The following is a 16,186-nucleotide window of genomic DNA, read 5'->3' on the forward strand; positions in this document are numbered from 1 at the left end:
ATTGATATTAGGGATAATATTGGTAATTATATCATGTACAATCACGACCGGATCGCCCTCGTCCTCCGGAACTCCAAAAATTACAACATTATTCTCTCTACGTTTAATTTCCTCGATTTTCTCCAATAACTGAATAGTATGTGTGGAATCCCTCGGAGAATTCAACGTCATCTGCTCCAGCTGCTCGATTTTATCATTGAGGGTTTTTATTTCCTTTTCATGACTCAGCCTCATATGACGCATATCATTGTTTAAGGTATCCACCTTCTTCTCGAGTACACCGAGTTTTTCACCCAGAATTTCCAATATGCCGGATGAAACAGAATCGACCAATCTTCTTATGAATACCTCATCTCCACATATTGTCTTCACCATCACATCGGTCGCGTTTTTCACCTCGCTCAACTGCTCTCGTTTTAAGGGCTTTTTTGAAGAAAACTCACAAACAAAACTCTGTAGAAACCGCACAAATCAACGATCGGCTTTAAGACTTAGTTATAAACCAATTTGAGAGAAAATCAGAGACTTTTAACCAACTTATTTGAAATTAATTGGAGAAGTTAACAAAAACGTGTGCACTCAACAACGTTTTATTGCCATACTCTTTTCTTTTTCCTAAAACTTTTCTTATATATTATACAGGGTGTTCCAGGAAGAATGTGACAAACGAATACCATAAATTAAAGTCATCATGGAGAACCCGTATCAATCGCCTAAGTTCCTTCGTTTGGGATATACAGGGTGATGTTCATCTTATGAGTAAAATTTTAGAGTTCGATAACTCTTTAACTAATCGACGGAATAATTTCAAATTTTGAAGTTTTGTCACCCTTTTTTATCGCCTTCCTTCAATATTTCTGAATTCTAGTGAATCAGATCCAGATTAGGAAAATTTTAGACTTTTCCTATTTTCGTGAATATTGGATCACCCTGTACGTGATCATTATTATTTTTTTCCGTTTTCGGAACCACAAAGAATCAATTCACTATAAAAATTCTAAATCTCTGCTTGGCACGGTTATACAGGGTGACCAATAAACATTTCCTTATAATAATAATAATAATAATAATAAGCCTTTATTCTCCAACAGGTTTACAACCCAATTACAGGAAAAAAAAAATGTTCAATTACAATAATAAACACAACAACACAAAGTCATACTCAAAATGGGTATACATAGAAAAAACAAAAAATTACAGAATTAAATCTAGGAACTACCTATCCAATTCTACATAAACTTGGAGTAATTTATACAGAGGATCAATGTTAACGTCACATCTATGAGCTATCTTAATATAAGTACTACACATGTAGTGAATTGGTGACCTTAAACTTAAATTTGTTTTTCCTGCTCTCAAATAAAAAAATAAATTGTTTCTGCTCTCTAAACGTGGAACAAGTATTGGTAAATTCTCCAACAATGCTGGACAGTCTATCCCATTATTTACAAGTTTATAAATGAAACTCAACGCTAGCATACCCCTTCTAGTTTCCAAACTTTTGCATTCAAATCTACCAAGCAGTAATCCATGATCATATCCAATAGGAGAATATTCAGCATCCTGTTTCCAAACCAAGAACTTTAAAAACTTCCTCTGCACCGCCTCCAAACGATGTATATGGCATTGATAAATAGGTCTCCATATCATACTGGCGTACTCCAGTTTGCTTCTTATGAATGAATTAAATAACGACAGATAAGCATCAACGCATGTAAAGGATTTACCGCTGCGAATTATAAAACCATACAACTTGCACACCGATGAAACCACATGATCCAAGTGAGGTAAGAATGTGCACTCCTTATCAAATATCACACCCAAGTCTTTAATTTGCGTTAGACGACTCAACACATTACCCGTTATATTATAATCATATTTAATTATTGCCTTCCTCCTAGTATATGATACAATATAACATTTTTTGCCATTCAAAGCCAAATGGTTTCGATGACACCAGGTAGCTATACGTTCTATGGCCCGCTGTAGAGTGGCGCAATCCAGTTCACTAATGATCTCCAAATATAACTTTAAGTCATCCGCAAACATCAAGATGGGTATCCCGATTTCATCAATGAGGTCATTGACAAACAGCAGGAACAAAAGGGGCCCCAAATTTGAGCCCTGCGGAACACCAGACGAAGCAACGAATTGGTTGGAACGATAATTTTCAATCTGTACATATTGATGCCTATCATGCAAGTATGAAGCAATGAGCCCAATGAGTCCCTCACCAAAACCAAACATGCGCTCTAGTTTGACAATGAGCCGCCTATGATCCACACTATCGAAGGCTTTATGGAAATCCATATATGCAACATCCAGTTGGCCAGATCCATCCAGAACCTCAACCAATGATTGAGAAAACACAGCCAAATTGCTCAAACATGAACGCCGTGGCATAAAGCCATGCTGCTGACCTCTGATCCGACTACTTATCTTAGGAAAAATGGAATTGAACAATATTATCTCAAAGATCTTGGAGAAGTTTGATAGTATAGAAATAGGTCTATAGTTTTGCATATCTGATTTATTCCCCTTCTTAAGAACAGGAATTATTTTCGAAAGCTTCCAAACTGAGGGATAAGTACTTTTTCGAAGAGCTGAATTGAAAATATGCATCAGAGGTAAGGTCAACACACGTATGCAGTCCCGAACCAAGAAACTCGGCACCCCATCTGGACCAGCAGTGCTTTTGTCACCCAGTTTACGCGCAGCATGTATCAGGTCATTCTCATTCACGCAGTCAACTCGAACAATGTTCACATCGAATACATCACCGACATCAATAGATTCCCCATCATTAGGAGGCTGATACACGCTCCTGAAGTAACCAGCAAATGAATTCACAATGTCATTGGGTTCCACACATATACGGTCTTCATGGTCTCTCATTTCACCAGGAATACGAGAATGCCCCATCCGATTACGAACAAATGACCAAAATTGAGCTGGCTCAGTGACAATTTTCTGCTCACACAACTGAGCATAGCTTTTATATGCGACAGAGATCTTGGATTTCAATTTTTTTCTCAAACTCTTATATTCAATAAGATCACAAATATTTTTATTCTTTCCATGCTTCCTAAATATCCGCTCCTTTCTAAATATAATATTGATGATTTCAGCATCATACCATGGGGGAAAGCGTCTTTTTCTCTTAATTTTATATGGTACAGTTTGCTTGAAAATTTCATTGAGTTTTGAATAGAAAACATCGCAGGCCTCATCCGGATCATCTCCAACAGACAAAACATCGCTCCAGTCAGCATTCAAAATCATGTCATACATTGTCACAAAATTGGCTTTCCTAAAGTTAAATTCTAAAGGGGAATTATTATTACTAAGTCCGAAATTTCGATCACGCCTGAGCTCAGTTTTGACATTGAAATGCACAGGTGGGTGACAAGGATCCACGTTGGTGAGAGAAAAGGTATCATCAGCAATAATACAGTGTGCACTAGAGAATACAAGATCTAGTAATCTATCATTACAATTCAAAATGTTGTTCACTTGTTTCACATCTAACATTTGCGAGAACATCTTTAAAGCCCTACTTCTACAATCATCAAGAGAATCCTCCACATATAATGGGGCATTATAGTCACCAACAATGAGCAATTGCTTGTCCAATAGAATATTCTGAGAAGACAACATATCAAGAAACATTTCATACTCACTAGCATCAGTACTTGGCGGGATATAAACTACAATTACAAATAAACTAGTTTTCTTCAACTTAACCCTACAACATACAATGTCAACCGAAGGAATAACACTTCGTAGATCTGGAAGATCAACCCGAACCGCACTGAGTCTACTATGAACTGCCACAAGCACACCTCCGCCCTTAGCAGTGCAAGTTGCCGCCAAATCCCGGTCGCAACGAAATACATCATAGCAATCAGGAAATAACTCCGTATTCAACACACCATCTTGCAGCCATGTTTCACTTATACACAATATGTCGAAATCACTGCTTTCAACCGCATTGAAAAACTCCCGTGTCTTAGAATTAAGACCGCGCACATTTTGATAATAGCAATGATATTCGCCCACACTGTAATCGGGATCAACTAGTTTAAAGCATTGACCGTGGGAACACCCCTTACAAACTTCAGTTCAACGTTCTCTCCATCCGATTTTCGTCTATCTACTTCTGTTTTGATTTTCTTGAAATAGGCAGATTGTCTCGGCGTTTTATCAGCAGTTATACCTACATGAGAGTATCCCTCAACAGATTTGATCTGTTTGGATTTCTTAAGTACAGAAATGGCATCCTCCCAACAATTCAAGGTAACCCTCAAAGGCCTAGGTTTATCAGATAATGGATCGAATTTTCCCAAGCGCATTACCTTAGTGCGATCATCCATCAGGGAAACTTCTGGCATCACACCATGAAGTACATCACCCACAGCTCGTTGGTCCTGTTTAATTCTTTCGATCTTGTTTACGTGGGCTTCTGGTTCTCTCAATCCATAAATTATCAAATTCTTCGCACGTCTCCGACGCTCCTCAATCTCCGATATCATCCCCTCAAAGTACTCATCATCAAGCTTTTGGGAGGAATGCTCAGATGAAATGGACTGAACAGTTGATTTTAGTCCTTTTATTTCTTTTTGTAATGAAACTATTACAGATTTTAAAGAATTTATATCATTGCCGATGCTTTCACATCCCTTACAACTCCAGGATATTGACCCCTTGGAACTGATAACACGCACCTCCGAGCTCGATAATCCAACGCAAGTATTACCGAACATATTCTTGCACACACAACAGGTGAGAATGAGATGACCATCAAATGATTTATTACAACAATAACAGATCTTCTTATTAGTCATCTTCAGATTGCTTATCAGAATTTCAGAAATATGCTCGTTAGATAAGGAATCGCACACACAGATGTTAATTTTATTCACTGATTTGCTCAGCGAACTAATACGCCGATGTATTAATAATGTTGATAAACTCAAAAATATCACCTGAGCAGGTGAACAACCAAAATCCTCCTCGCTACTTCCTCCCAGAACACACAGAAGTAAAATTCGAAAAATAAAAATCCAAAATGCCGGAATTATCCACCAAAAACCGAAGAGTAACAGAAATACGTGTTCACAGCTGTCGTGTTATACATACTGTTTCACGATGTCATAGGTGAAATTCGATCCATTCTCTCACGATTTCCTTGAAAAATTTCTTGTTTAATTTTCGAATCTGTACGCATCTCTATTATCTATCCTATTCATGAAGTGAAATTTAATCATAAGAGACATTAGAATAAAGTGTATTCTGAATAGAGTGAAAATATAATGCAGCGGTATCTGTTTTGTCAAAAAGTATGGTAGTAGACTTTCGGTAGATTTCTGAACGATGTTGGTAGATTTTTAGTGGATTTCTGCGGCAAGTTTAGTAGATTCATCATATTCCAATCTGGTCACGCTGCTCAGGCGATTGAAACTTTTTGATACGAGTCCTCTATGATGACCTTCATTCAGGGTATTCGTTTGTCGCATTCTTCCTGGGACACCCTGTATATGAATGATAGATGTCTTGCGACTATTTTTATTGTAATATATTACATGAAATTAAGTCCGAAAATAGTTCTGTGAAGTGGTTTCATAGAAATGAATAATCTGTAATTTTTTTACTGTGTTCGACCTGATATTTCAAATAACCTTTGAAGAAATTTTTGAAATCAGAAATTGACGTTTTATTCATATACTGATGTGATTCTACGTTTAGGATTTCAAAAATAAGAATGATTTAGATATAATATATTGATGAATGTGATGAATTTGTCAATTTATTTATTATTACTCCGAAGAATTTCCATCTTGACGAGTTTCTATCTTCAATTCAGTATAGGTAAAAATATTTCAACTGCATTTCAGATGTAAATACGGCTGTTATTGTTGTCTGTCGGCACGTTTGATGATTTTATTACCCTTCTTTGTAATTGGTAGACCCAGTGCACAAATTCTTCTAGAATTTTTTCTCCGAAATTCGAAACAGGTTTATTTCATCCGGGCTTGCATTTTTGAAATCCCGAAATATGGATGCATACACAAAAAAATCCTTAGTGAATTTTCACTTATCCCATGAAATATTATAAGACGTCTAAAATTTATTTAACGTTTATACCCCTTAACATTATCTAATTCTGTTATTCGGGTCTAACGATGTATTCAGTTACTGAATCCAATGTTTATTATGCATACACTGGGAATCTAAGTATATATAAAACCGCTTGCACATTTACGTCAAACTTTAAACGTAAAATCACAGCCCAAACGGGACCATCTAGAGCAAAAATGACAAGAATAAGACCCCCCTCAAAATCGTCTGGAGATCCCGGGAAAAATCCCAAACCTTCGATTCTCCTCGCGGTTTTCGAGTATACGGGGTGTTTCGGATCATTTTGACATTTCAAGTCCCATATTTCTGTGGTATCTGTGGACAATTTGACTGTCAGTGTCATGTTAATAATAAATATTCCATTTCGATATATGAAAGTTCTTGAAAAAGTTTGCAGTTTCCAAAATTGTTATTCAATATTTAAATAAATGCCGACAGATAAAATGCAAAGTCTTCGGCGAATCGAAAATTCGATAGATATTTGTCAAAATTTGGAAATGAACATTGATATCATCGAATGCATTTTCAGTCCAGGTTCGTTTGAAGGGTTTGTATAATTATTGATTCCATTGGATGAATGTTACTTTATTTCAGGAATTTTTCGTTTATTTTCCACAAACTATAAAACTACATTATCTTTCGTGAGAATTTGAATCTATTGCGACAGAAGATGGAACTACCAAAGAGAACAAAAGCTTCATTCATCAATTCAGTCTTGGATTGGAGTAAAAGTTGTGCTACTATGAAACAGTATTAAACAGATAGAAAATCTCCTTATAGATAATTCACAATTGGCTTTATTACTGGAAAAAAAGAGCCAAGTTAGTCAGATAACATTCAAAAGTTTCCATGTGTTTTTTGAATATCTAAAATATACACTTTTACGACAGAGGAGTGCAAAAATATAAGTGACCACTCCGTTTTTGAAGAATTTGAGTGCAGTGCTGTTGAATTTATAATGAATAAGTCAAATCTTTCATACTAATAATTTCAACTATATATACCCTGTTATATTATTTTCCGCTCAACTGAAACATGTATTAATAAACCTTGGAAATTAGAGACTCTCAAACTTATAACCTGATTTCTCAAAAAGGTTTCACCAAGATAAGATATTATAGGTAATTGCTTATGAGGTAACATAGGCCATGGGTATTTGAAAGGCAAGTCTATTCATTATGTCTCTTTTTAGTTGGTTTATTATAGCTATACTGAATATTTCTAAGAATAACATTCACTTTAGATGTGAATTAATTAAATTTGGACTTATGCATCATATCATATATGACTATGAAATTGAGAAAGATATATTCTTCTAAATTCCATTATCAGTCTTTTGAATAGTACTTTGAAGATATTGATTTCAATAACGTATGGAATATATCAGTTGAAATACTAGTCAAAATGTTACGACAGAAATAAATTTTGAAGGATCATTCAGTATATGAAAAATTTTAAAATGGCAGTCACTTTCGAAATTGGTATCAATTTTCCAGCAATTCAATGAAGGTATAAAATACTTTAAAAAGCAAACTATTTATTGAAAATTTCCATGTCATGAATGAATGATCAAATTTGTATAAAAATATAGATACCTACCTATTTGTTCACTAAAGTTTCCAATCTTTCAATCGTTATGGGAATAGGTGCTACATGGCCATTTCAAAAATGCTATCCTACTGATTAATTCATTGCTTTTCATTTCGGTAAAAATTAAATTATTCATCGATTCAGATCCAAAGTTAACATTTGAAAAAATCAAGTCAGTGTAGATATCGAACCCACTAATATGGGTCAAAAGTATTGGCCGATACAATTTTAGTACCGATTTCAAATACTCAGTTCCTTTTGACTGAAGTAAAAATTGAACAATGATCTTTGTATCTTGAAATGAGTTTTGCACTTTTCTAGTGTTCAACAATGAGATAATTATTAAATTGACTCAAGAAATTAACAGAGTATGCTATATCAGGACTAGTTAACAAAAATCAAGTCAGTGTAGATATCGAACCCACTAATATGGGTCAATAGTATTGGCCGATACAATTTTAGTACCGATTTCAAATACTCAGTTCCTTTTGACTGAAGTAAAAATTGAACAATGATCTTTGTATCTTGAAATGAGTTTTGCACTTTTCTAGTGTTCAACAATGAGATAATTATTAAATTGACTCAAGAAATTAACAGAGTATGCTATATCAGGACTAGTTAATACTGCTAAAGATGTTAATAAACCTATTAATTTCTTATATGGTTCGTCATTACAACTCTCTTTTGTTGAATTAAAATTCAATTTAGTTTTCACATGTTCACAATCAGACATGTTGAATTATTGCAATACATATTTGAAGAATATAATCGATAGCTTTACTACCTTTTCCATAATTTCTAGTAATATTCATCCCTAATCATTTTTTAGCTTCCCCTAATTTCTTTATCATAAAGTTTTCTATCAGAAACTTCATTCAGAATTAACATTAGTTAAAACAAAAAAGTCATCCACGTACAATGCAACAATAGTAAGCCAGTTATTCTTTGATTTATGTAAATACTATGATCAATTGTTGATCTTTTGAAACTTATATCTATCAAAATTTTATTTACTATATTTACTATTTGTCAATTTTTCCCACCCAATCATCAATTGAATTTGGACTTATGCATCATACATGTCTCTATAAAGAAGGAATGTGCTAATTTAAAATCTTAATGTTGGGATTATATTATTATTCAATATTCTCTAAAAAAATTTTACAAACCTATAAGCATGAATAACTTTCTTGAAAGACTGACGCTCACATTTTGATTATTCATTTCTCCCAAATTCTTCAAAGAAAGAAATTGACATTTCTGGAAAAATGAGATCTGAGAATTTGGTTGATATCGGTTATTTTTTATTCATTATTAAAGAATAGAATATACAATTTATATTTGAACAAAATTTTAAGACATGCGTCTGAGTCTGACTGACAATTATGATCATAGAGAAATCTTTGTTTATGGTTATGACTGCGTTCGGCAAATCCACACTAGGGATGGGCAAAGGTCAGAAAACTATCGATATTTATATATTGTATCGATATTTTCTGACACTATCGAAATGTATCGAAATATGTAAGAGTAAAATATCGATATATATCGCTGTGGTATTTTGGTGTGAGAAAATTCTGTTGATTTGAATAAAGTTTTTCTATCATAGAGGATAATAATAAGATTCAGATGACAAGATTTAGTGGAAAACGACATATTTAGTAATTTGCTTCCATTTTTATGGAGTATTTTGTCCTCCCGAACATTCATAGGGACATTGATGTTGACGAGGACGCTGTGATTACAAGGTTTTCAAAGGGTTCAAAGTTTTAAAGACCAAATTAGATTTTGTGATGTAGTTGCCAATTGTCTTCTTCATATTAAACAATCTAATTTTTTTAAATTTCTACCTGAATGGTTAAAACCCTGATAAGTAAATAATGGTATTATAATACAACAAATACATAAGGGTGAAACTTTTTTTGCGAAATTCGAGGCTTTATTGTAAAAAACTGGTTATACATTTATAATTCAAAGTATTGGCCATCGCTGGTCACTACTTTCTCCCATCTTTCGGACAGCGTACGAATTGAAAAAACTGGTCATCTTTTGAAGCGATCCACGAATCGATCCAAGTTTTTACTTCTTCATAAGATCGGAAGTGTTGTTCAGCCAGGCCATGTACTATTGATTGAAACAAGTGATAGTCCGTGGGAGCAACGTCTGTAGAATACGTCGGGTAGGGTTGTGGGGTAGGAATTCCCATTTTAACGTTTCCAAGTATATCTTGATTACTTTCGCAACATGGGGTCGAGCATTGTCATGCAGTAAAATCAATTCATCTTCTCTCTCGTTGTATTGCGGCGGTTTGTCTTTCAATGCTCGGTACAAACGCATTAATTGCGTTCGATAACGATCGTCTGTGATTCTTTCAGTCATAATACACTACGCCGAGCTGGTCCCCCAAATACTGAGCATGACCTTAGAACCGTGAATATTCGGTTTGGCCGTCGATGTGGAAGCATTGTCAGGATATCCTCATGATTTCATGCGCTTGGGATTATCGTAATGAACCCATTTTTCGTCTCCAGTCCCAATCCGATGCAGAAACCCCTTCCGTTTTCGTCTTGCAAGCAGCTGTTCACAAGTAAATAAACGTCGTTCAAACACCTCGCGACTTCAACTCGTACCGCACCCAATTTCCTTGTTTCTGTGTCATTCCTATGACTTTCAGGCGTTTTGAAATGGCTTTTAGTGTCACTCCTATTGATCCTACAATTATTGTTGCGTTTGACATGAATCTTGATCGATTATTGCCTCCAATTCTGCATCTTCAAAAAACTTCTCTCTTCCACCGCGATGCTGGTCTTCGACATCAAAATCACCATTCTTGAAGCGTTGAAACCACTCATCTATTTCTTTATTTATTTAATCAAACGGAACAAGCCATTTTACAGATGTACCAGAAAATAACTAAACCTAGACATAAACAATATCGTTGGTACGTTCTTTCACCAATATCGTTCTCACTATAGGTATTCGAAAGCATTCGATGAACCTCAGCCGCGGATTTTTTCATATTCAAGTACAAAATTGAAACCTCCCGCAAATGACGAGAATTTGGCTCGTAAGCTAACATGGTTAGTCGTGAATAACTTTATGATGCAGACACAAATCGACTAACATGTCAATGGCGTTATGTTCACAAATACCTAAACTTATTGTATGACATCTACGATATATTTATTTCTCTAATTCTGTGGTTACTCCGTTCATTCTTCCACATCTTGTGGAACAAAATCGTGCGAGAATATATCAGAAAAGCACAGTTTTCATGGTTATATTTCATTATTATATGTTGGTACTCCGAACTTTCCGCCAAGGCTTTATCCGCCAATTCATCAATTTGCCTTAAAGAAATCAGTTCTGCCAACCAACATTTTCCAAGTCAAACATCACTAAATGATATTTATGGAAATATTTCATTAATTGCAATGAGAATGCAATGAATTAGAGAAAATAATATATAATATAATTTCAATAAGAATGCAATGAATTAGAGAAAATAATATATAATACTCGTACAGAAGGCTCATTCTACCACTCGTTCATTCAAAAACTCGCCACTTCGTGGCTCGTTTTTGAATTTTGAACTCGTGGAAGAATATCAATGTCTTCTGCACTTGTATTATAAATAACTATTCTACTACCACTTACCGTTACAGCCATCTATTGCAAAACGGCGGACGCAAAGTTGTACGCCTTATATAAATATTCATATGAATATCTAAATATAAATATTTTTGAGAGGTAAGGCTTGATATCGGTATAATCTGGGATTTGGTCCCATAGAAATACTCGAAGCCCATAACGGCGAACAACCTCAAAATTTAAGGCTAGGACCGCCCTTGATTTGTCGTCATGGAAAGTTATTTGCATCAAATATTTTCATGTGAACAAGGGCCAAACGGTATGTTCTAGGAAAAAAAATTATACAGAATTCCACCCTAGAATCAGCATAGTATACCGAGTGAATCGTCTGAAATCAGCTAACGATACAAGGTTTCCGAAAAAAATCTTTTATTTTCTAGAGGGATACCCATCTACCGGCATAGTGACGGGGTCCAAGGGGCGGAGCCCCTTCGGCGAGCAGAGCGAGTGGAATACAATAAAATAGACATTCATGGAATTAATTGTTTAAATAAAATCAGGCCTGTTTCTGATGCCGATAAGTCAAGTCTGCAAAATATAGGTATTCTATTTTATTTTGCTAACACAAAAATAAAAATCATTCAGCTTTATTAGAGAATCATAGGAATAAAACGATGTACATTCAGTGTTCAGAGCTCTGAAAGAACGTATATGTTTTGAAAGAGCACTTGTTGAGAAAACGGTTCCAGATGTTGTAAATGGCATCATTTGGGATGAATATTTTCTCCGAATACTGCATTCAACTTGTATATCATATGAATCCCTATAGTTCAGATGTTACGGAATCCTATAATCATCAAGACGTTCATAATTTGAGTTGGTTGGATGGCTCAAAATGAATTTCAATTTAGGTGAACTATATTTCTTACCAGATGTTGTCAATAAATATTTTCTCCGCTCATTGGATGCGGTAGGTCCTAAAAAGTCATAAAAGCTGTTCGGGATTTGCCGAAAGAACGGTTCTATTAGATTTGTTCTTGTTTAAAAACAAATTGTATCTTGGAAATATGCATTTAGAACAGAAAATGATTGAAATATGAACTTCAACTCGAATATACATTGAAATATACAGTTATGCAAATGCATATTCATACGAAGCCTAGTTATGGTTTTACCAAACTCGTCGGTTTTGTGATCAAGGAAATATTGGATAATTTTTTCAAGATATTTCGTTTGAAATTCTCATGTTTCTGGTTGAACCATCCGCATAATATTAATTACGACTCTTGAAATTGTTATTTAACATCGAAATGCAACATTTTATTCAGACTTAATTGAAAGTTTCGAAATCTTCAGAAAAAAAATTCGAACGGTTATTTCTACGGAATTCTTAGTCGGATTTCGACTTACTAAACAGCAACATTCGATATTCGAAGATATCTCGAGAATTTCAAGTTCGAATATCTCTTCGAGATTCATCATTTTTTCGGCCGGACGAACAGAATCGAATTTCAGGACGGATTCGTCATCAGTGAATCGAACCCTCTCGAACTTTATTGTTTTTGACCATCTCTTGCACAAAATTCATAAATTACAGACATCATGACGAAATAATGAAGCTGAACGACAGCTCAAAAATATATAGTCATAAATTTTCAAGTATGCAATAATAGCTCAACACATTTGTCCCTTCCATGCAGGTTCCTGCTATTTGATATTCAAACTATATGTTGGTTAACTAGTATTATTCATTTTTGTGACAATTGAATCTTCACTTTCCTTTAAATATAGTCAAACATTTTCCTACAAATAAAAATTAAAGTGTTAAAAGTTCAAAATCCAAATTGAAGAATTTGAACTTGTTGTCTTTCATTTTCATTTTGCATATTCTTTTTTATTTCGATAATCCTGTTTATATTGTCAACTTTGAAAAATAATAACTTCATTTTTGCATTCGTGAAAATTTACTATTTTGAATCAGATCGCTTCTATAAAGTTCTGGTGAACTTCGTCCCTTACCCGTCCAAATTCTTATACATAAGTATGTTTATAGGAACAATATGTATTCCGATTAAAAAACTCCACTTTCAACAGTTGCTACTAAAGTGCTTAGTGCTCGAAATTTCGAATTACTTTTACAAAGTGCTTAGTAATCGCGAGCCTTTTGTGAAAATCGGTGCTTAGTGCTTGGTACTCGAAGACCTTTTTTTTCCAGTGCTGAGTGCTCAAGCACTTTTTTTCAGTGCTCGTCACAGCTCTGGAGCTATTCATTCATTTTTATGTTGCCCTTATTTGTATTCTTATCTATTTTGAAGATAGGAACTCGTTCACTTCTATAATTGTAATTCACAACTAATATTCTTATTAATTCCATTTCGTCCTTGTCTGCTTGAAACGCATATTAAGTGTTAGGTCGTTCCGTTTTGGGGGTGGGTGTCATGACCCCCTTGATATCCTCCTGGGACCGCGTATTATTGCGAAGCACTTTAAGTCACAGTATTTTTAAAATAACCGCACTTTGATACTTCGCTTCGCGGAGGACTACTGACACGACTATTACTCTCATTGGACGACATGATATTATTATTAATGTTCCTCTCATGGATACAGATACATACCTTAGCACCTACAGAACTAGCAACTTCTAGCAGTCTGGTATTGAATTCTAAAGGTCGGCAGTTACAGATTTTGTGTTGCAATCTCAAAGCTTCTAAACATCTTGCCGCGCCATCCATTGATTCCATCTGAATAACCCTATCGCCTAGCGCGGCTGCTGATCCCATAGCTGTTTTATATTGCCTGAAGGCTTTCTGAAACAATTTTTTCCAGAGATATATCAGAAAATATAATAGTAAGAAATAATTTTGACAATCACCGGACACTACGAAGAACGAAATTTGTCATTGTTTGGACGTTTGATAGATGTATGGATAAATATAGATAATAATAGAATAAATTAGAATTACAATTTATAGTTGAGTTCTTGAGAAGATTGTGATACACTCTATTACCCACTTATTTTCAATTTATTTTATCTATTTATTAGATAATTTGGATATAAGGTTGTATAGTAGGTAATAGCAGATAACTTAAAATTTTAATTGTTTTCTTTTCGAAGATTCAGGTCTAGACGTCCTTCTGTTTTAATTTTTCTATAATTGATTTTATTTATTATAGAAATAGTAAACAAAAATTAAAACGGTATTAAACAATGAGTCTCACATTTATTTCATATTTTTTCCGATAAATATCTCCCATTATCCTTATACTCCTTGCATGAGAGGCTTGATCACCAGAAACTAGGGCTAATCTATTCGCTTCCTGAAAAAAAGGAATTTTATATCTTTACTGATTTGGCTAATATCTGCTGATGGAATGCACTCATTTATGCATATAAATGAATAATTATTATCATATAATATCATGATAACAATATTATGAAGGAGAAATATGAAATCAGAATTCTATATCCTTCAAAATGGATGGAATTAAAATTAAAGGCGTATATGGAAATAAACACTTTGCGCATATCAAAAAAATATATAAAAATCGATGATAAATCAATAACTCTATCCAAAAGATAGCACTTTTCAGTAAAAGTAGTTTTTTATTTCATGAAATTCATACCGAGCAATAATCTTGGGCATCGCCAAGTTCACCTTGTTTCCTCAAGGATGTCGCCATCTGCAGAAGAGCAGCTCGATGGTGTCTAGAGTTTAGATCTCCAAGTTGAAGGGATCTCGATAAGTCATAGGCCTTTGAAGCATATTTCGCACTTTTGTCTGCATCTTGTAGGCGACTGAATAATTCAGACAAAGCGATATATACCTGGAAATATCATCAATAATGTAATTGTTTCGTATGGAGTATCAACCGTATCAAGTACCTAATGTGTTAATTTCAGAAAAGGATAATATTATATCATTTTTACGATTCGTGAGTAGCAATATTCAAGAACTGCGTCAACATTCAAGACGAACACTAAATATCATACATCTTTTATTGAAAGAAGGCAATCCTCTTAGTATTTTTGACTCTTATTCCCAAGCAAAGACAAGGAACATTCCAAAATATTCAAATGGCACTGGGATGAATGTGAGTTTTCTAACATCTTTTAATATTCTCCTCAAACCAGAAATGGACACGATAGTTCGTATTTGCTCAAATAAGTCAAAAATTCGTCACAGTATTCATGAGTACTTCAGATTATTCCCATACCGACAGTACGTTAAAATGCAAATCGAATATGAATATGGTAAATCTAATTACACCATATTTTAAGGATAATATATTCCAATTAATTTATCAACCTATTACGAAATTGTTTACTCTTCAGATTACCGAGATCTCAAGGGTACTACTAGATTAATTCCATACCGGTAGTAGGTGAAAAATACAATTCGAATATGAATATGGAAAATATGATTACATTATTTCAGGCAATATTCAACCTAATTCACTACCAGAGTATGAAATTTTTTGCTCTTATTAAGTTTACTGAGATCTAATCGGTACTACTGGACTTATTCCATAGCGGCAGTACTTGAAATATTCAAAACGAATATATTCATTCAATACCTTTCTAACTTCGACGGGAGAACTATACTCTCTGCTTCCAAACTCAACAGCGTGGGCGTCATAAGTCTTCTCACTGTTGGCTGGGTCGTTTTCATATTGCTAAACATAGCAATATGGAAACGAGGAAATGGAGGTAAATAGATGAAGGATTCCATTTATATAACCATATAAATGAAATCCTTCATCTATTTACCTTTATATAACCATATAAATGAAATCCTTCATCTATTTACCTCCCTAATCCCTTATTTGGCCAACCTAATAAGAGTAAGTCTCTCTTGTAGGCCCA

General features: G+C 34.4%; 1 protein-coding gene across 3 annotated transcripts in view; it reads right to left on the bottom strand.

Annotated features, from left to right (window-relative positions):
• LOC123676379 (43 kDa receptor-associated protein of the synapse homolog) overlaps positions 1-16,186 on the bottom strand; it is a 372,949-nt gene that overhangs the window by 61,357 nt on the left and 295,406 nt on the right. For 2 of the 3 annotated variants that reach the window (XM_045612254.1, XM_045612256.1), the window contains exons 6-8: positions 14,947-15,147; positions 14,542-14,640; positions 13,938-14,129 (exon numbers count right to left, since the gene is read on the bottom strand). In XM_045612254.1, the coding sequence (XP_045468210.1) occupies positions 13,938-14,129; positions 14,542-14,640; positions 14,947-15,147 (492 nt within the window). The remainder of the gene's footprint in view (positions 1-13,937; positions 14,130-14,541; positions 14,641-14,946; positions 15,148-16,186) is intronic. The other variant, XM_045612257.1, reaches the window with a different exon arrangement.

This window comes from Harmonia axyridis, chromosome 3 (genome assembly GCF_914767665.1).
Source record: "Harmonia axyridis chromosome 3, icHarAxyr1.1, whole genome shotgun sequence".
Taxonomy (NCBI): domain Eukaryota; kingdom Metazoa; phylum Arthropoda; class Insecta; order Coleoptera; family Coccinellidae; genus Harmonia; species Harmonia axyridis.